Source organism: Pezoporus flaviventris, unplaced genomic scaffold, assembly GCF_033815535.1.
Source record: "Pezoporus flaviventris isolate CSIRO_AGI_PZ_B2104156 unplaced genomic scaffold, CSIRO_AGI_Pfla_v1 ptg000041l, whole genome shotgun sequence".
In the NCBI taxonomy this organism is placed as follows: Eukaryota; Metazoa; Chordata; class Aves; order Psittaciformes; family Psittacidae; genus Pezoporus; species Pezoporus flaviventris.
This window is the reverse complement of record NW_026892589.1, coordinates 3237469-3257261: the sequence shown is the minus strand read 5'-3', so window position 1 is coordinate 3257261 and position 19793 is coordinate 3237469. Positions and strand designations below refer to the sequence as shown.

At 52.8% G+C, this 19793-nt stretch overlaps 1 protein-coding gene across 1 annotated transcript in view; it reads right to left on the bottom strand.

Annotated features, from left to right (window-relative positions):
- The window catches only part of RBM19 (RNA binding motif protein 19), a 59627-nt gene that overhangs the window by 11618 nt on the left and 28216 nt on the right, over window positions 1-19793 (bottom strand). The window contains exon 22 of the mRNA XM_061465793.1: window positions 4151-4256. Within this exon, the coding sequence (XP_061321777.1) occupies window positions 4151-4256 (106 nt within the window). The remainder of the gene's footprint in view (window positions 1-4150; window positions 4257-19793) is intronic.

Sequence of the window (19793 nt, the reverse complement as noted above, 5' to 3'; positions counted from 1 at the left end):
AATGCTTCAGGGGTTGCATGAAAACCCTACAGCCTTCCAGCCTTAGGAAACAGGATGCTTAAAACACGTTGGTTGGTTCAAGCTGAGTGTTGTATCTCAGTGCAGTGGGGTTTTGTCGCTAGCTCTGAGTACAGCTTGGGCAGCGATAGAGCCCAGCCAGGGAAAAGAGCAGAGCAAAGAGGAGAGAGGCTGGAACAGCAGCTTAAAAATGCTTGTGGGATTCAGAAAGGGGCTTTCAAAGTGATGGGGTGGCTGATAAAACTCACATGAAGGCACTGGGACACGACAGATGCTGCTCTGGAGCAGAGCGTGCTGCGCCAGGGCAGCGGAGAGGCAGAGATCAAGAGACCGGACCATTGCGCCTGTCACCCCTGAGTGCTACAGCTCCATCCCTAAATGCCATGTTAATTTGGAGGACAGTGCTGCTCTGCCTAGAGATTCCCCCTTGCCCTATTAAATACTCAAGCTGAAGGGCCTCCGGGCTGGAGCCATTAGAGGGACAAAGGGTCAACAACATTAGGAGCTTGATAAATTTCCCTTCCTCACAAAAGCCGGTCCCAACTGAGGATGCTCTCTGCGATGCCAGCTGCACACAAGGATTTTTGCCTTCCGTGTGCATGCATTTTTAAAGGCTTGACTGTCTTTCCCGAATGGGCAATTTCTGTTTGGAGACCAGATGCATTTTTATATCAACAGGGGAGAAAAGGGGAAACTTGGCTTCCAGTTAATGGTTCACAAACAAAAACAATCCCCCAGCAATTCTGCCCAGGGAACATGGCAAATGGGTAACGCTGCCCTAACGGGATTCATTTGCTATTGCCAGCAGATCAAAGTTCCCTCTCTCATCCCCTAACTTCCATGTACTCCCAGCTAGTGGTCAGCTGGCAGTGGGGATTTAAAACCAAAGACCAGGTTGGATGGGGCTTGGAGCAAGCTGCTCTAGTGGAAGGTGCCCCTGCCCATGGCAGGGGGTTGGAAATGGATGAGCTTTAAGGTCCCTTCCAACCCAGCCATTCTATGATCAGCAGGCACACAAACCCTCTTTGGGAGTATTACTTTGTCCCTCCCACTGCTGTCTTTGACATGAGCTCTTTGCCATTGCCTGGCTGTGCATGTGTGTGCGCTGTGATCTGTTAAATGCTCACAACACAGAAGGCAGAGGGCTGCTGATTTCACCTGATGGTGGTGTAGGGCTCCCAGTGGAGTCCATTCATCACCCTGGGAGCTGTCAAATGACCCAAGAGACAGCCCTGGCTGCAGACATCAGGCTTGGGAAAGCCAGGCTTGAGAATGGGGCCCTGAAGGATGAGCAGATGATGGGATGGGGAGAAGCTGCTCCCACCAGCAGTGTCCTGTGCCCTGCCTGAACATCACCTTCCCTATAAGCAAGGCGACCACACTGCTCTCCTTGGGCAGAGCATATGGGGAGGCTGAAGGAACCCGACAGGACAGCTGGGAGCAGGAGCCCCACATCCCTGTCCTGGTTGAGATTGCTCAGAGAAAAAGACAAACACGAGAGGTCACAGGCTTTAAATGCCCAACAAACCCCCCCTTAACTGTTCAATTACAAACCCATCATGTTTTATAAGACACTCAGAAGCGACTTCCACATTACTGCTCTGAGCAACAACATCACTGACAACCACAAGCTATTCAGCTCCCAGGTCTCCAGGCCCACTCCCCTCCTCTCTTTTCACTAAGCAATAAACTCGGAGCCAGTTATGGCCCTGTTTACAATATTCAGGATCCTATTCATCAATACCCAGTGCATCCTCTCGCAGACGGCCAATGGAGTGTACTTGATGTGACACTTGTGAGACAATTAAATCCCTCAAAGAGATGAGTGAGATAAAAAGAAAAGGAAGAAGAGGTGGTTCACTGGAGAAGAACAACATCCCCCACAGATGCTCTTCCAAAGGGCAGCTTGCTCCCTGCACGCTCACCTCCTGTGGCTTCCACGAGCTTTGGGAATGCTGCCAGTGCTCTCCCAGCTTCCTACCACTGAGATCTCTGTTTATCCAGCACGGCTGGAATCAGCCACTGGGTCCCCAAGGGGCTGAAGAGGGATGGGAGGGAGACACTGAGCCTCTGCCCTGTTTCCTCCTGAAAGCAAGCAGAAAAGCGGGTGCTGCCCCATGCACCCCCAAACTGAGCAGCAACAAGGACACACAAGAGGGACGTGAAGCTGTTGGAGTGAGTCCAGGAGAGGCCACGGAGATGCTGTGAGGGCTGGAGCAGCTCTGCTCTGGAGCCAGGCTGAGAGAGGGGGAGACCTTAGAGCAGCTCCAGTGCCTAAAGGGGCTGCAGGAAAGCTGGAGAGGGGCTTGGGACAAGGGATGTAGGGACAGGCCAAGGGGAATGGCTTTAACCTGCCAGAGGGGAGACTGAGATGAGCTCTTAGGCAGAAGCTCTTCCCTGTGAGGGTGCTGAGGCACTGGCACAGGGTGCCCAGAGAAGCTGTGGCTGCCCCATCCCTGGCAGTGTTCAAGGCCAGGTTGGACACAGGGGCTTGGAGCAAGCTGCTCTAGTGGAAGGGGTCCCTGCCTGTGGCACGGGTTGGAGCTGGAGGAGCTTTAAGGTCCCTTCCAACCCAAACCAGGCTGGGATTCTATGGTTTGATGATAACCAGCCAGTTCCCTGTATGCATCTTTCCATTTCCTTTAGGAAAAGCCTAATTCAAACACCAGGAAGAAATCCTGAGTGACTCTGGAGTGAAGCAGAGGTTAAAGCAAAGCAGACCCCAGCTGGAGTTTGAGTAAAGCCACAGGCACAGGGAGAGGAACCAGTTCCCAGGGGACTCACTGCACCCCACGCTGCCCAGTGAGCAAGGAGAGGATAAATGCTGAGCAGAAGGAAGTTTGAATCAGGATCAATACAGGACTAACAAAGAAACTCTATGTACTGTGTTATACGGGAGGTCAGACTGGAAGGGATGATCTAATAGTCCCTGGTGATCCTGGATCAATGAATCCTGTCTAAAAACATAAACACAGGCTCTGCTTGCTCCCCCTCCTCTGTCCTTCAGCTCTGGTCTCGTAAATTCAGAGTCTTAGGGAGTCAGTGGAGCCATGTGGCCCCTTCCCTTCAGCAGTAACATCCCCTGCCTTGTGCCCACAACCATTCCCCTTCAAGATACTGTGCAAACTGCCAGGAGCCAGCAATGGGGATGAAACCTGCCCTGCTCTGGTGCTGGGAGTACCCACACAGCAGCTTCCAGCAGGGCTGAGGACCCTTCTCCTGTCCAGCGCATGAGAGACCATGCCTGGTCCCGAACCACTGGCAAAGTGAGAACATCACTATCAGACAGGCTACAACCCTCTTGTTTCCTCTGCAAATATGGAATTTAACCATATAGGAAAGCTTCAAAATAAGAATAGACAAGAGCACTTTGAACAGGAATCTATCCCAGATGAAAAATGCTATGGAATATTTAGCAGCAGAAAGTGCACATAGGTTGTGAAGACACCAAGATACTGGAACAATCTGTGGGGTTTGGTTAAAACGTGCTTTCAACCTTCAGGAGCTCAGTTCTTGCTGTAGAGAAAGCATCCTTGGCCAGCCTGTAACAGCCAAAGTCCCCTCTTCAGACCAAGACAAATGGCTGTAGTACAGAACTTGATCTTTGGGTTTGTGCTCTCTCTTCTTGCCCATCCTTTTGGCCAATTCACAGCCACTGCTTTACTGCACTATCTGAAAAGCACCAGGGGAAGGCTGCTCACAGGGGCTCTCAAAACACACAGGGGAACTCATGAACATCAGCCTTGCACAGCTCACAACAGTAAACAGCCACAACATCCAACTCAAGGCAGTAGGGGAGGTGGGACACGCACTCAGGTTTCCTAAGGTGTTAATGTTGGTCAAACCCATCCCTTTTCACCTGGCTTCTGATAAACCTCAAACACAAGCCCCTGCCCTTCTACGGTACAAGAAGGTTTGGCCATTTTATCAGTTACACCAAACCCGTGCCCATTATGGCTCAGGTTTGGTTTCTGCCATGTAACCTGGAAGCTACCAGCTTTACTGCTGAATGGTAACAGCCTGCCCCACCTCTGGGCTAAGCCTCAGTGGGACAGAGCCTCCAGGCTCCCTCCATCACCTTCTGCTCCGAGACCAGGCTGGGAGAGCACCAAAGAGGAAGATTACGTCTCACCTTGGCATCCTGCTTGGTGAGGAAATCCACGAAGCCAAAGCCCCGGTGGGATCCTGTTCCTGCCATTTTCTTGGGCAGCCGGACAGTCTTCAGCTCTCCAAAGGTGCTGGGAATTAGAGAAGGAAAAGCAAAGACACGGTGAGATCAGGGGAAGAGCCATCAGTTTATCACAAGCCACGGTGCTACTGGTTGCAGGCCTCGTTCAGAGCAGCCAAAGAGCATCTTCAGGTTACTGCTGCTCCAAGCCACCACCAAACCACATGGATCTGCACCTCTGAAGAGTGCACAGGATACAGGCAGAAGCCAGAGCATGGCCCCAGGGGGGCCTGTTCTCTTTCCAGAGTACCTCCTCCATCCCCAGAGCCTGTTGTAGCCCCATCCCTCTGCTCCACAGAAGCTGGGCATGGCTTTTAAGACTGCATTTCCTCACTTTAACACTCGGATACCTGCATTTCCAACCACCCAGCCTCTTTCATGGGCTGGAATAAACTGCTTTTACTTAAGCCTGCTGAATGTAGAAAGAGGTGAACTCAGCAGACCTGAGTCCTGCACAACAACCCCCAGATCCAGCAGCATTTCAGCCAGGTTTTTGAGTGCCAATAGGGTGGAAAGGCAAGGAATGGGGAAATAAAGGGGTTTCTGTTTAGCTGGAGGGTGTGGGGTAGGGCTCAGCCACGACCCAAGAGGACACCTTGTCATGGTACGCCTGTCCCTAGAGAAGGAGCTCGTCACTTAAGCACCAAAGCACCCAACCATCCCGCTAGCCGGGACCTTGTCCAAAAAGCCTGAAAACAGACCCAAAAGAGCCCTCTCCAGTGCCATCCCCTGGAGGAATTCCAGGACAAAGCCGATGCTTTCTCCGCATCCGAGCTCCCGCTTCCCCTTTTCCTCCCCTCCCCTTCCAGCCATTTATCAAACACATATGCACAAACTGCAGGCAATAAATATTTAATGTGGACCAGGTCTGACTAGATGTGTTATTTCATTTGAAAATCTCCACACACACACACACACACACACACACACACGTGCATACACAAAAGGAACCCGGGATGCAGCAGTGCCAAAGAGCACCTGGGAATAAACACAGTAAAGGCCATAAATGCTCTCGTGAAATGATATAAGCTAAATCCTAGGAGTTAACCTGGTGCACTGGCAGCATGACCAGGCATTCATCTCCCCAATTTCCTTAGGCAACGTGGTGTGTAAATGTACCATTATGAAGCTGCAAAATGAATCTGCACGTCTCCTCCTCAGTGCTTTCCCTCCCTCCTGCCCCCTTCGTGCTGGTGTTACACAAACAAACAAACCCGAGTGGAGGGGAGGGAGCAGCCTCCCCTGTGGGGATGCTCAGCCCCCGGGGAGCAGCAGAAGGGGCCTCCTGCATGGGGGTGCAGGCAAGGGGGGCCCCAGGAGCTCTGCGGGTGGCTCCTATAGCTTGCAGCATCCCTACCATGGCTGGGTTAAGGGAGAGGTAATGAGACAGCTCCTGGCCCAAGGAGATGAGCACCTAGAGAGACAGCCCGTGGTGGCATGGGCAGGGGGGTGCTTGCTTCAGACTATGGAAAACACCACAGGCATTGCCTATGGGGAGCAGAATGTCTGCTAAAAGGGAGGAGAGCTCAGACAACACCTGCTCTGCGCACTGCAACACCATGCGTCTCCCTTTGACACCGAGAACCGACAGGCAGATGGGTGAGGACGAGTAAGAAAGTGCTCATGGGGTCCCAGGGGCCACGGTGACCCACCTTAACCCTGGGCAGAGACAGGAGATGCCTCTTCTTTCCTTCCTTCATTCCCAGCTCAGAGACACCCATGCTGGGAGACGTTTGGAGGCAGTGGGGACCTGATCCAGAGCAGGTCTGGCCACGGGCATCACCCTGGGCGGAAGGACGGTGGTACCCAGCAGCTGCTCCCAGAGGGATGGATCCATCAGGAAGCAGGCAAAGCAGGGGGGGCGAGGGAAGCCGAGGGGCACTGCAGAGGCAGGGCTGACCCCACCAGGGCTGCCAGTAAAACACCTACCCCCAACTGTGGTGCTAATTAGAAACCACAACACAGCAATTACCAGCCCAGGAGCTGCGAATGAAGTGGAGAGCTCGGGCCTTTAATGTTCCCCTCTGCAGTGCCAGGCAGAGGCTCACACCTCTCTTTTCCAATTATTTCCTCTGGGTTTTGGGGGGGAAGGGGGGAGAAAGGCAGAGGAGGAGGGAACCCAATTACCCCCCGCAGCGCCAGGCTCCTGGTACCCAAGGAAGGCAGATGCTGCATGTCTGCTCCCGCATCGCATGGATGCTGCAGCCTTCCAGCTCCGGGATGGCTGTGCATGGATAGTGCCAGGGCAAAGCCACAGGAAGAAGGATGGCAGGAGGAAAAGGGACACAGGCAAAACCCGAGCAAAATGACAGGGGAGGGAAGAAAGCAGCTTCAATACAGGCTGCTGAACCGCAGCTCGAGTGTAAGATCCCACTGAGCTGCTTGAAACCGTGCTCTTCCTGGGGTGGGGATGGCAGAGGGACTCACAGCAACTTGGGCCTGGGGTCACTGCCACCTCTTTCCTCTTTTCCACAACATGGTCCCAATGGGCATAACCAGCATGAGAACGCAGCAGGGATGGGGATTCTCAAAGCTGACCAGGGATGGGGGTTCCTGGAGCCAGCATCTCTCTCCTTGTCAAACTGGGCAGAGATCAGAAAGCGCTGGCACCAAATTCCTTTGCCAGCCCCATGCCAGGCTCCTGGCCCCAAGCACAGTGGTTCACAGGGAGGACCCTGGATTTAGCAGGAGTGTGAAACCCAAGTGGTTTCTGCATTGTACCCACCAGCATCCAGGTCTTCCCCAAGCGCTCCTGAGCTCCTGCACCAGCACCAGGGCTCAGCTCCAGCACAAGCATTGAAGGACCTGGCGGTTGCAGGAGCAAAGCCCTTTCCTTCTTGAGACTGTGACTTGTTTGTGGAAGACTCTAAGCTCCTTTCTGGTGAGTCCTGCACCCACCAGACCCACAAGCTCAGCCTGGGCCCCTGCAGCTCTTGGTGGCACTGCATCAGGCTGAGACGTCACCTGTAACAAGTTTGGCAAAGCGAAATGTCCTGTACAACCTCCCCATGGAGATGCTCACAATGATCAGAGAATCCCAGCCTGGGTTGGGTTGGAAGGGACCTTAAAGCTCCTCCAGCTCCAACCCCTGCCACCTTCCACTAGAGCAGCTTGCTCCAAGCCCCTGTGTCCAACCTGGCCTTGAACACTGCCAGGGATGGGGCAGCCACAGCTTCTCTGGGCACCCTGTGCCAGCGCCTCAGCACCCTCACAGGGAAGAGCTTCTGCCTAAGAGCTCAGCTCAGTCTATTCCTGAAGGGATGTAAATGAGAGAAAGAGATTTCCTTTACAGAACTTGGCAACCCAAGAGCGCTCGATCAGCTCATAGCTGAGGGCACACCAAGATGAACACGTCTTTATGTTTGGGACTTCAAAACAACAACCAGGGCTGGACAGGTTGGTCCCAAGGAGCTTGCAGCTTACCCTGGTCTGGAGGTCCCTGTCTCATGAATGAGCACATGCAATCCACTGCCACGGCTGCCTGGGGCAGTGATGGGGCCACGCTTGGACACTGAGTCAGACTTGGGAAGCAGGGGGCAGAAATGCAAACAGAACCTGGTGGGAGAAGAGGAGCACTGAAAAGAGGTGGTGGAGTCAGCAGGAGAAGATGGTGCTGGCACTCAGGTGGTACTGGGGTGGAAGCACAATGGGTTTGGTAGCAGGAGAGCAGTGATGGAAAGGGAGGGAGATGCAGGTGAGACTTGTGGGTGATGCTGGCAGAGGAAGGAAGAAAGCTTCTGGAGACCACCTGTACCCCTGTCCTCGCCTGGCTGCTTGGCCACGCTGATGAAGGATGGGCAAGCACCTTCCAAGTGAACCGTGTGCTGTCCACCAACCTAGGGTATGCTCTGGTTAAGAGCAATATAATGCCCTATAATTAGCAGGCAAAGGACTTGCCTCCCAGCTGGCCTGTGCCAGAAGGATGTAATTACAATCCCAAGGAGTGATGTTCCTCTGACCTGCAGCCAGCTTGTAGTGTGGAGGAGAAATCTACTTCTCTTCCCTCTGTTCAGCCACGGAAGCGAAGGGATGGCTGCAGCACCCCTGGAAGAGCAGCACAAGAGCACCTGATAGCTGGCAATGCCATGCAGAAGTGCTGGATCCCTTGTGGGTGGCAGGGAGGGGATGGCCCTACCGGCATCTCTGGGAACACTGCATGTTTCTGTGGTGCTTGGGATGCGTGACTCGTCGAGGGAAAGGTCCTCCAAATCCATCCCACACCCGCCCAAGCCCTGGTCCCACTTGGGATTTCAGAGGACACTGATCCGTGTTACTACATGGGGAAGGAAGGCAGGAGGTGATGAAGTAGTGTACGCATGGTGGGTTGCTGGGGGGTTTTGTCCCCCACCAAAACTGCCTCTATTAATAGTGGTCATGGCAATCAGCACAATTAACATAACTAACCAATAAACAGTGACAAAGGGGAATGGCTTCAAGCTGGAAGAGGGTAGATTTAGAATAGATACCATGGGACCACCCCATGCCATTCACTTTTGGATTGTGTGCCACCGTGTTCTCCTGCACCCCAGGTGCCTCCTCACAGCCTGGCTTAGTGCAAGGGATTTACCTCCCCTTGTGTGCTCCTATGCCCAGATTGGAAGTGCTCGGGAGCATTGAGAAGGGGGAATGGCTTCAAGATGAAAAAGGGGAGATTTAGATTAGATATGAGTGAAAAGGTGCTCGTGAAAACCTCTAGCAAGGTTGCCAACCTTCCTATGGGTTGCCACCTACTGCCACCACCTCCTTTCTCTGCTCTCGCTGCCTTCTCATAGAACGGTTTGTGTTGGAAAGGACCTTAAGATCATCCAGTTCCAATCCTCTGCCATGGGCAGGGATGCCTCGCACACCATGTGCTGCTGACTCCATCCTCCCTGATGACTGCTGGCAGCCCTAGGCCAGAGCTCAAGTGAATGAGCCAGGCAGCGTAACCGCTCCCCAAACATGGCTCTGGGCAGGGAGCACAAGCCAAGAGACACAAGCCCTTCCCTTCCCTTGCTTCACCACCTCTTTCTTCCCCAGCAGCAGGCTGCAGCCACTCATCAAGCCAGCAGAATTCACCCCATCACTTTGCAATGGTCATCTCAGCTGTATGATTTCCACCCTGTCTTTGCCCCCAGAAAGGACCTTCCTTCCCCCCAGCAAATTGCATCCCTACCAGCCTCTGCTTCTGCACTGATTTGCTGATTATAAGGGAATGGGGAGGGAAATAATGGTCCTTTTTCTTTCTTCTTCCTTTAGGAAGGACCCTGGCAAATAGTTTTGCCCCTGGGCTGAGCCATGGCCAGTTCCACCCCCTGCATGAGAGAGTTAATGAAATAGGCAGCGGAAGGGCCCTCCCGCCTCCCGCTCCAGGACTTCACTGACTCCAGTACAGCTAATCCCATTACAAGAAAATAACGTGGATAATTCAAGCTAATGAAATCGTTACAAGAATGTGGACAGCCAGGGGTGGACATTCAGAGCCAATTTAACACCCCTTGGTGGTGTTATCCCCAGCACAGGAAATACCTGAAAAGAGGAAGGGAAAGGAAAGAGGGAGGGGGAGGAAAAAAGAAAGCCCTCCTCTCTTGTTAGCTTAAATCCTGTTAGAGTTGGAGGAATTAATCTGCCACCTATCTCCCCTATTACTGCTATCATCATCATCATCATCAGGAACATCCTGGTAACCTCTGAACACATAGGAGGGCAAAGCGAAGGCTCCGGACACCCTCACCAAAGCGCAAACTGCTGCTGCCTCCATCTCTGGTGGAGTGGGGCAGAAGATGATGGCTGGGAGGACTTTACAACACACAAGGTGTCCTGGTGGGCCCCCAGCCCACGGCTGCACGGATGAAGCGATGCTGGGCAGCAGGTCCCCACCTCAAAGCTGACCCCTCATTCCTGCAGTGGCTCCCTACCTGCTGCTGGATAATCAAATCCCCTTCAAACCCCCATGAAAAGGCAGCGGTACCCGGGGGGGGGGACAGCCACGTCTGCACCTTGCTCCTTCCTACATGGATCATCAGTTTTTCCAGCTTCCCCTCCTCTCTGCCCAGGAGCATCATCTTTGTTTGGAGGCCTCTTGATCTGCTGCCGCAGCAAAACTGGGTTTCACTTGATGCGATTCCTCAGTGCCAGCCTTGTGCTGCTGGGAGAAGTGCTGCTGTATTCTCCCAGTCCTCCCAATGGACCCCTTCCTGAGGCCAGTTTTGGGGGACAGACCTGGCCACCCTGCTCAGAGCTTCCCATCCAAAGCCAGGCTCCCCTCTTGGCCACCCTTACCGAGGGAAGCTGAGCAATTCCATCGTGGAATCATTGCTTTTGGCACCGAGCATTTCCAGGCAGGAGCTGCCAGTCCTGCTGAGCTTGTGGATGCGGTGGGGAACCTCCTCCACACCTAAAGGAAGTGCAGCCCTGTCTGCTTGGGGAGCCTCACCACAGTCACATTTCAGAGCTGTTCAAGCCTGTGTCCTTAGCTGTGTCCAAAAGCCTCCTGTGTATTCAGCTGGACACAGGTGATTCCCACTTGTCCTTCTCCTGCGCTGCTGGGTGATGGCAGGACAGTGAAGTGGAGAGACTCCCAACAGAACTTCCAGGTCACCCCAGGGGACAGGGATCTCTCTGAAACAAAGGCTTCTGGAATGAAAAGTGCCATTTAACACAGTTCTACACAAAGGGCCCATGAAAACTGGGAACAGCATTTTCAAACCAGGAGGTTCTCCAGGACCAGGCATGACCATCAGATCCTGATGCAGGAGGAGCCAGCACTAAGAGATGTTGCAGCCCTTGAGCTGCTGCTAAAGAGCTGGGGAATGAAGCAGGGACCCCAGGCTCCTCTTCAGCTCTGCTTCCCCATAAAGGTGACCTCAGGATTCCACACCTCTCCCGTTACCCCAGCTCACTGCCCACTGCTGTCTACCAGCCTCACACAGACGTACAATGCTTTGATCCATCCGCGAAGGTAGAAGAGGGACTCGTGATTTAACCCGTGCAATGTGAATGTGAGCATCCTTGGTACGAGAGAGAAAGGAAAAACCCCACAGCAAAAGCAGCAGAAAAGCTGGAAGTCATAAAAAGACTGGGAAGGAAGCCTGGAAAACCCAGAGAAATCACCCAGGGAATTCTCTTTAATGGGAGAACTGGGGCCAGAGAAAGGCACACGGGCAGCACGTTGGCTGTGGTGATGGGACACGTGGTGTCCAGCCTGGGTGCTCATCCCATGCGGAGGGTCTCTGATGTGTCACCGAGAGCACTTTTCCACCTTTCTGTCCCTGCAGCACAAGGAACACCTCTCCCTATCCTCAGGCTTTATTTCTGCCAGCCTGATTCCCACTCTGTATCCCCTAAATGAGGCTGGAAGCAACCAAAGCTTTCCACAAGCAGCCCAGCACAGGAGTGGGACAAGCCCCCTAGGATGTGCCCGGCAGGAACGGCCCCATTCCCTGTCTCTGGAATGCTCTCTCACAAACACATCTAATTGCATCCAGACGGCGCTTTCGGCACACCTGCCACAGCAACTGCTTATCTTCCTGAGGACTTCAAGAGCATCATCTGCAAAGTTTGCAAGGAAGGGAAGGCAATTAGCATTCCCTGGCTAGGCACAAAGATCCTCCTGCTTTATCTCCATCCTGGCTGCTTGGCAGAGGATCCTTCGGTGCCAATTCCCTCCCACTGCTCCCTGCACATCAGCTCCTCTAGTTGGAAACACACAATGGTGTTTGCACCCAGAAAAGACCCAAAATCCTAGCAAGGTGGTTGTGAAGGCAGGGAGCAGTGGTGGCCAAACCTGCCTGCACCAAGAGATGCATCAGTTCTTACTACCAGAGAGACATTGAGGGGCTGGATCGGGGTCAGAGAAGGGCAATGGAGCTGGTGCAGGGCCTGCAGCACAAGGGTGATGGGGAAGGGCTGAGGGACCTGGGGGGTTCAGTGTGGAGAAGGCTCAGGGGGGACCTGATGGCTCCCTACAACTGCCTGACAGGAGGATGGAGCCAGGAGGGGCTGGGCTCTGCTCCCAAGGAACAAGGGATGGGACAAGAGGAACCGGCCTCAGGCTGCCCCAGGGCAGGTTTAGATGGAGCTGAGGAACAATTCCTGCCCCAGAGGGTGCTCAGGCATTGGAACAGGCTGCCCAGGGCAGGGCTGCAGTCACCGTCCCTGCAAGTGTTCACACACCATGGAGACAAGGCCTCAGTGCCATGGGTTAGGGGTGGCCTTGGCAGTGCTGGGGTAAAGAGTGGATTTGATGAGCTTAAGGTTCTTTTCCAACTTAGCTGACTCTACAATTCTACATCAAGGCAGCAGGACAGAGCAGTGCTTGAAGGAGGAGAGTCCAGGGCGAGGGGGACCATTGCGATTCACATGGTGGAGGACCTTACAAAGTGCATGTTTTAGCTCTTTCCCTTAAAGCTGTCAATGTGGGGAAGAGGCACTGTGCCCGTGGCAGAACAAAGTCATGCTTTGTCACAGATACATGCCAAGAAAAGAAAATCATCCTGGTAGACACAGTGCACAGGGCAAGGTGGTTTGGGAGCAGAGGGGAGCCTGCAAAGCTCCCACGTCCCTGTCCCTAAGTCACCTTACCAGATTCCCCTCCCCAGTGGCCACACTGGCCTGGCACATCTGCCCCAACCCCTTCCTGCATCCCTGCCCAGCCTTGGCACCAGGCAGCCCTCATCAAGCTCTCCTCCTTCATCCCCTGGTTCAGGGTACCCTTGTCCCAGCTAAAGGCTTCACTGGGACTCTCCTCCCTGCAAGTCTTAACATCTCCTACCCCTCCGTGTCAGCTCAGTGCCCAGCTCTCACCAGGGACTGACTCCTGTATCCATGCTGTAGGTTTAAATCTCACTGTGGTATCTCCATGATGTACCCCACAAGCTCTCCAGAATAACAGTGCCGATCCCAGCTCCAACACATAGAATGGTTTGGGTTGGAAAGGACCTTAAGATCATCCAGTTCCAGGCCCCCTGCCATGGCCAGGGACACCTCACACTAGATAGACCTTGCTGCCCAAGGCTCTGTCCAACCTGCCTTTGAACACTGCCAGGGATGGAGCATTCACAACCTCCCTGGGCAACCTGTTCTGGTGCCTCAGCACCCTTACAGTAAAAAGCTTCTTCCTTATACCCAACCTGAACTTCCCTGTTTAAGTTTAACCCCATTCCCCCTTGCACACGGAGGAAGCCCATGAGATCCACCTAGAACCCAACCCTGGGGAAGCTGGTCCAGCTTTTTGGATTGTCCCTGCTCCCTCTGTCTTCTGCCTGCAGACACCTAAACAAAGCTCAGCTCTTTCTGGATTTATAAGGTTTTGGCACAGACCTTCCTAAGTTATTTAATGCTTCATATATGCACAAACAGTGCCAGTGACTCTGGACATCCACGTGCTTCTCCTAAGGAGCTGTGAATTCACCTACAAGGCTCCTGCCAACATTAACCCCTATTCCTTGTGGATACCTCAGCCAGCAAGAGCTTCTCTTGGAGCTCATGGTGAAGCAGGATCAGCCACCCGACAGCTCTGGCCCTAGACCTACAGGCAGCCACAAGACCTTCCCTCTCCTCACCATCCAGAAGCCAGGGGCTGCTTCCCATCGCTGAAACTGCTGCTTTAAAAACATAGCAAAGCGTTTTACCCCTTTCTCCATTTCTTTTCCTTAAGAGTTGCTTCTGAGGGACCTTATCAAAAGCTTCCTGGAATTCCAAGTAAATTAGTCATTAGGCAGGTTTTCAGAACAGTAATTAGGCCACTCCATGCCCCTGATGTATTATTTACCTGAGCAGATATACATAATTAGGCCTCTTCTTTATAACTGGTATTACACAGACTACATTCTACTCCAGTCTATGGTCTAATTACACAATTAGGCTGCATGCTAAACAGAACGAAAGCGATTCTGAGAACCAAGCAGAAAGGAGGGGAAAACCCACAACAGTCATTATTAGGTTTTAAATCCTCCATCACCAGCACAGCGGCAGGTCTTCACATCTTAATATCCCTCCACTTCAGTCCCTTCTAAACCGGTGCTGCAGCCAGGTTTGCCTGCTTTATTTTGCTGCATTTAATGCTGCTCCGCAAGGTTTTAATGTTGTGGGAGAGATGCAGTTCCTTACTGAGATTTGGTTTTAACAAGTGATGTTACAAGGGGCTTTTCTCTTCCCCGGTCGGCACTGATTCGCTGTGCAGTGGAACCAGCATCACATTGTCTTACAGCCTCCCTTTGCTCCTCCTCCCAAATGATGACTATTGTTCAACAGCTTCCCACTGGCAGAGGCAGACAGGAACAGTGTGAGCATCACAGGAATTTAGCCTGACAGAGCTGGCTCCACACCAAACTGAATGGGGTGAAATGAAAAGGGGGGGATGATGAGATGCCAACACACCAAAAAGCACCCAGCAGCCTCCAGGTGCCTTTCAGCCAAGTAGGATGGACTTGGGTCATCCCCTGATCTAATCACTGACGTTGGAAAATACCTTTAAGTTCAAGGAAGCTTCTACATCCACAAAGCTTTTTCATCTATTGTTTTTCCCATCTTGCATTTTTAATGGAGCTGGAAAGTGATGCACATCACCAGAGACCACAGAATTCCCAAAATCATAGCATGGTTTGGGTTGGAAAGGACCTTAACATCATCTAGTTCCAACCCCCTTGAATCTGAAAATCAGTGCCAGTCACAAAGCCAACTTTCTCCTTCTCTGACTGCAAAGCCAGGTCTCAGCCCTTCCGTAGGTCCCTTCCTACTGTGCCAGCCCATAGGGCATTGCACAAGCAGAGTCATGCCTGTCCTGCCCTTGTTTCCTGCTCCTTGCTGATGGAGCAGTGTGATTTCACCTAACCAATGGCTTTTCTTCTTGATGCTGCTGTAATTACTGACCATTTTCTGGGGGACAAAAGACATTCAAACATAGAGGAGAAAGGTCCAGCTCTTCCCCATCACACCCACCCCCGAGGACGACACCAGGACCAAACCACCCTCCTATGGTGGCTCTCAGCAAGATGTACAAAGTCATGACAGTCATGACCCTTATATCCCAAGCCTCACAAAATCTCAATCCTTGCACAGACTTCAATGAGAGCTTCCAATGCTCCCAAAGCCCTTCACAGAGCTCGTGCTCATAAGCCACAATTCTCCCTGTGCGCAGCACCTTGCAGGACCAGGGCTTAGAAGCCACCGAGTCACTGCAGTAATCACCAGCAGGTCAGGATTTCAAAGGAACCCAGAGCTCCAACAGAGCTGAGATTTAGGGATTTATCTCCTCTGGGCTCTTTTGAAAACCCTGATCAGAGCGCAGCTCTGGTCAAAAAGAAGTTATGCTAAAAATAGTGCTCACAAGAGGGCCCGGTACCAATCTCTGCTCCTCCAGGATCCCTATGAGTCGGCTCGTTTCAAAGACAAGAGGAAATCTGTACAACTAGCAAAGCAGTAAACATGGAAGGGAGATTTAGCCGTACCTCACAGGCCCTCAAAGGCATCCTAGGACATCCTTTGGAGAAAGCAGCCTTGCAGTTAAGATACTGGCCGCATCAGACTATTGAATCTCAGACTCAACTGTAGAGCCTCCTGCACTGAGAGTAAATATAGAAGCAATGAGATATTTATAGGCAGCCAGCTATTTTAACACAGCTCTGCTTTAAAGAGAAGCCTTATTTAAGTCTTGTCCCTGTAAAGCTGCAGGATGACTTAGAGAAATAACCAGCTTAATTATTTTCATCAGGAGAACAGAGAAACACGTAGGGAAGATCAAATGCATGCAAAAGCATGGAGGAGCTTGTATGAAGTGCTTCTGCTCTGGTGACTCAAATGCAATGAGGATGGCGAGATCTCCCGACCTCAGGTTTGTCTCCAAAGAGCCCAGCCCAACCACAGATGAAGTCTGTCAGGGAGCACAATAAGAGAGAGCAGCAATAACAAGAGCGCATCAGCTCGCTGGGAGCCACCACGTCATCCAGCAGTCTTCTCCAGAGATACAACCGGCAGTGACACGTCAGACTGCCCCATTGTACTCGGAGAGCAAGGAGAGCAGAGCAGTATTCCTAGAGGTACTTATTTGTCATAGACTCCCAGCCTGGGTTGGGTTCAAAGGAGCCTTAAAGCTCATCCAGTTCCAGTCCCCACCTTCCACCGGAGCAGCTTGCTCCAAGCCCCTGTGTCCAACCTGGCCTTGAACACTGCCAGGGATGGGGCAGCCACAGCTTCTCTGGGCACCCTGTGCCAGCGCCTCAGCACCCTCACAGGGAACAGCTTCTGCCTAAGAGCTCATCCCGATCTCCCTTCTTTCATCTTAAAGCCATTAATTTACTCCAATAATGCTCCAATTCGCCCATCCCCAAAACTGGAGCTGTGTGCGTTACCCAAGCTATGATGGGGGGTAACATCTCTTCTTGCTCCTGGTGTACCGTTCTTGGGACACCCTTTTCCAATCCGCACCACTACCACTTGCTGAAGCTCACAGGCTATTTTATGCAGCAGGACACATCTTCACATGTCACTGCAAAGGGACAGGGAGCAAATGCATGGTGCAATTATTACCTGAGCCATCATGGGATTGAGCAAATTCCTCATAGCAGGAAGCTTGTTGCTCTCCACAGTGCAAGCTTCTCATCACTGCAGCCAAGACAGATCCTCCCCACGGACACAGAATGAGCCACCACCAGGCACACAGCACCTCCTCCATGGAGGGTGATGTCCCAGAGGTGGGGACATGCATCCCTGCACTGTCCCTGCCCAGCATCTCGCCGCATCAGTGTGCAGCCATGAACCCTGCTGATGCAGCCTTCCTAACTCAATAAATGGACCTAGATTAGGCCAAGTGTCTGCTTCAGTGCTCCCCATCCCCTGCCCCAGCCTTCCCAACTTAAAGCCTCTCCAATAATCTAAATTAGCTCCCCCAACACCACCCCACAGCCAGAGCATTCCACAGCCCTGCTCTCCAGTGTTAGAATAGTGCAATAGAGAGTTCAAAAGAGGGCAGAACAGTTCTAAAGCAGCACCCAACACTGAGCAGGGCATCTGTGCAATGGGGTGCAAGCTCTCCTCATCACCACCCCCTTCTGCTGTTCCCCTCAGACCTTCAGGAAGGCTCCTCACAATGTTCTGGGTGTTCATAGCATGGGGTGAATATAAGGGAGAAACGGGGCTACAGGAGAGGAAGAGAAACCATGTTCTGCTGCAGCTGCCAGCAGTGCCTGCACCAGCTGACCCGAACAAGCTGGAATGCATGCATGGATGCCAGCAGGAAAGAAGAAAGGCAATGACCTACCTGAAAAACAACCTGCTAACACCAACAGAGGGCCAAAAGGGACAGAGTCTGCCCCTTTTGGGTAACTGGCTGCCCATCAGGGATATCCAGGGAGCAGGAGGAAGAGCAAGGACCTCATGTCTCCTTGCTGCAAGGCCAGAGGCTTTCAACACATCCTCATTTTTAGAGGCAAAGCAACTAGGTCCAGCTCTCCAGGCTGGTACACAAGCTGCCATGCTCATATTGAGGGATTAAATGAGATGGGAGCAGGGAGTGACTCCTCAAGAAGAGATGCTTTGCTTGAATAGAGGCATTTGCCAAGGTACAAACTTTCCTCTGATTCATGCACCAATGTCAAGGAACAGGGCTCAGGAAACCATGTCTCACCATCCCCTGTCTGCCTCTGAACAGCCACAACCTGCCACATACCCCCCAGAAGCAACATCTCTGCTTCAACTGGAAGATCTCCATATGGGAAGAGTAAAAACTGATGGGAAGAAGCTGGACTGGTCCCATACAGTGTGCCCGATGACAGCCAGCACGCTAGCCCTGCAAAAGGAGGTTCAAAGACCTTTCCTGCCAGCACTTCCTGCTTGTAAGGTCAGGGCAAAGGTGGGGGAACAGCACCAGGGAGATGCTGATGTTCCCAAGAGATGTGTCTATGCGAGTTCCCACATCAGAGGATGGCCTTTCTGAGGAAGAGGGGACCTCAAAAAGGAATCAGAGCCACAGAAGCATGAGCAAAGTTGATTAAAGAGATGGATTAATGCCTGGATTCACAGATTCTCTAATGGTTCATCAGCATTAGAAAGCTCCTGGGGTACCAGAGGCTGGTGCTGCTGACGGCAAAGGATTTGGGTCCAGAGCTCTGTGAGCATGAGAGCCACAGGTCCCTTGGCACTCCCCTCCCAAGGCTGACTGCAAAGCTTTCCAGTTTCAAACAGCGTGGGCCACCAGCTCCCTGCTGTCAGAGGGGAGAGCTGTGCCTCTTAATGTGCTCCCTCCTCAGCTCTGCAAACACAGGGAGACCCGAGCTGCTGCTGCTGCATTTTGCCAAGCACTGCAAGAAGCGTGGCCATAGGGCACACGATGAGAGAAAAGGGGAGGAGAGGATCCCTTCATCCCCAACCCCCACCAAAACACAGGAGCACACGTGGAACAAAAACCTGAGACACCTTCCAGGGATAAGGATAACAAAACCTGCTGGGGCCAGAGCAGAATCCGTGCTGCTGGTGAGCCTCACAGCAGGAGCGAGCTGCAGCCGGGGTGGGCTGGGGAGCGCTGAGCCTGTGTGGGAGCTGTCAGAGCCCCAGCCCTACCTCGTGTGATGGCAAGAAGTCCCTGCAGAGGTGACAGCTCTGGCAGCTGCAGCGAGCAAACAGCTGAAAAGGGGGAGAAATGAGAGAGGAGGCAAAGGCAGAGATCATCGCAGGCAGCGCTCCTTGCATTGAAACTAGAAAGGGAGGCAACTGGTTAAAGCCCAACTTTAAGCAGCATCCTCGCTGCCCACAGGTAGGGCAGGGCAGGTTGGCAGCTCCCCCCCCCTCCTTCCCTCCCTCCCTGCTGCTGCAGACCTCATTTCATGGGGTTTTTGCAGAAGCAGCGGGGTGGAAAATGATCATCGGGAGGCAGCGCGTGGCGAAGGGCCCCCCATTCCCCAGGTCCCCCCTGCAAGGTGAGCAGCCCCGGCTTGGGACCACAGCAAGGAATGAGGCTACCAATGAGCTTTCCAAATCACAGCCGTGGTGAAGAGAGGGGGGAACCTGCTTTCCCCCCCCCCCATCCCCGTCACCCTCTCGGATGCTGACGAGAGAGACAGCGCAGTCCTGCGTGACAGCGTGAAATTAATATGATGTGGGGGGAAGCTGGCAGTGAGTAATGAGCATCTGAAATACCTCATCTCCACCTCCTCACCCCCCCCCCCCCCCCCCCCCCGAGCTCTTTTAACCCTTTGGCTTCTAGTAGGGATCAAAAGGTGGGAGGAGTGTGAAAGAGAACTAAAGAGGGGTGATGCAGCCCATGGGACAACTCAATTGGCAGGGCACAAATCCATTGCCATCATGCCCAAGGTGCCAAGCTTGGAAAAGTCATCACTGCTGCTTTGTCACATGAAGCTCAACAGGGAGATGCCTCCCTAAAGACTAATAGGAGGATAAAGTAGGACCAAGCCTTCTATCCTGCAAACATCCTTGGGGAAGGATGACCCACAAGGGGCCAGCTTGGTGCACACAGATGGGCAGCCCCTCTGTTGCCAAGCAGGTCTGTAAGAAGCAGAACAAAGGAGGTGGTTTTCCCAGGGTCAGCTTCCCTGGTATCCAATGTCATCTAACG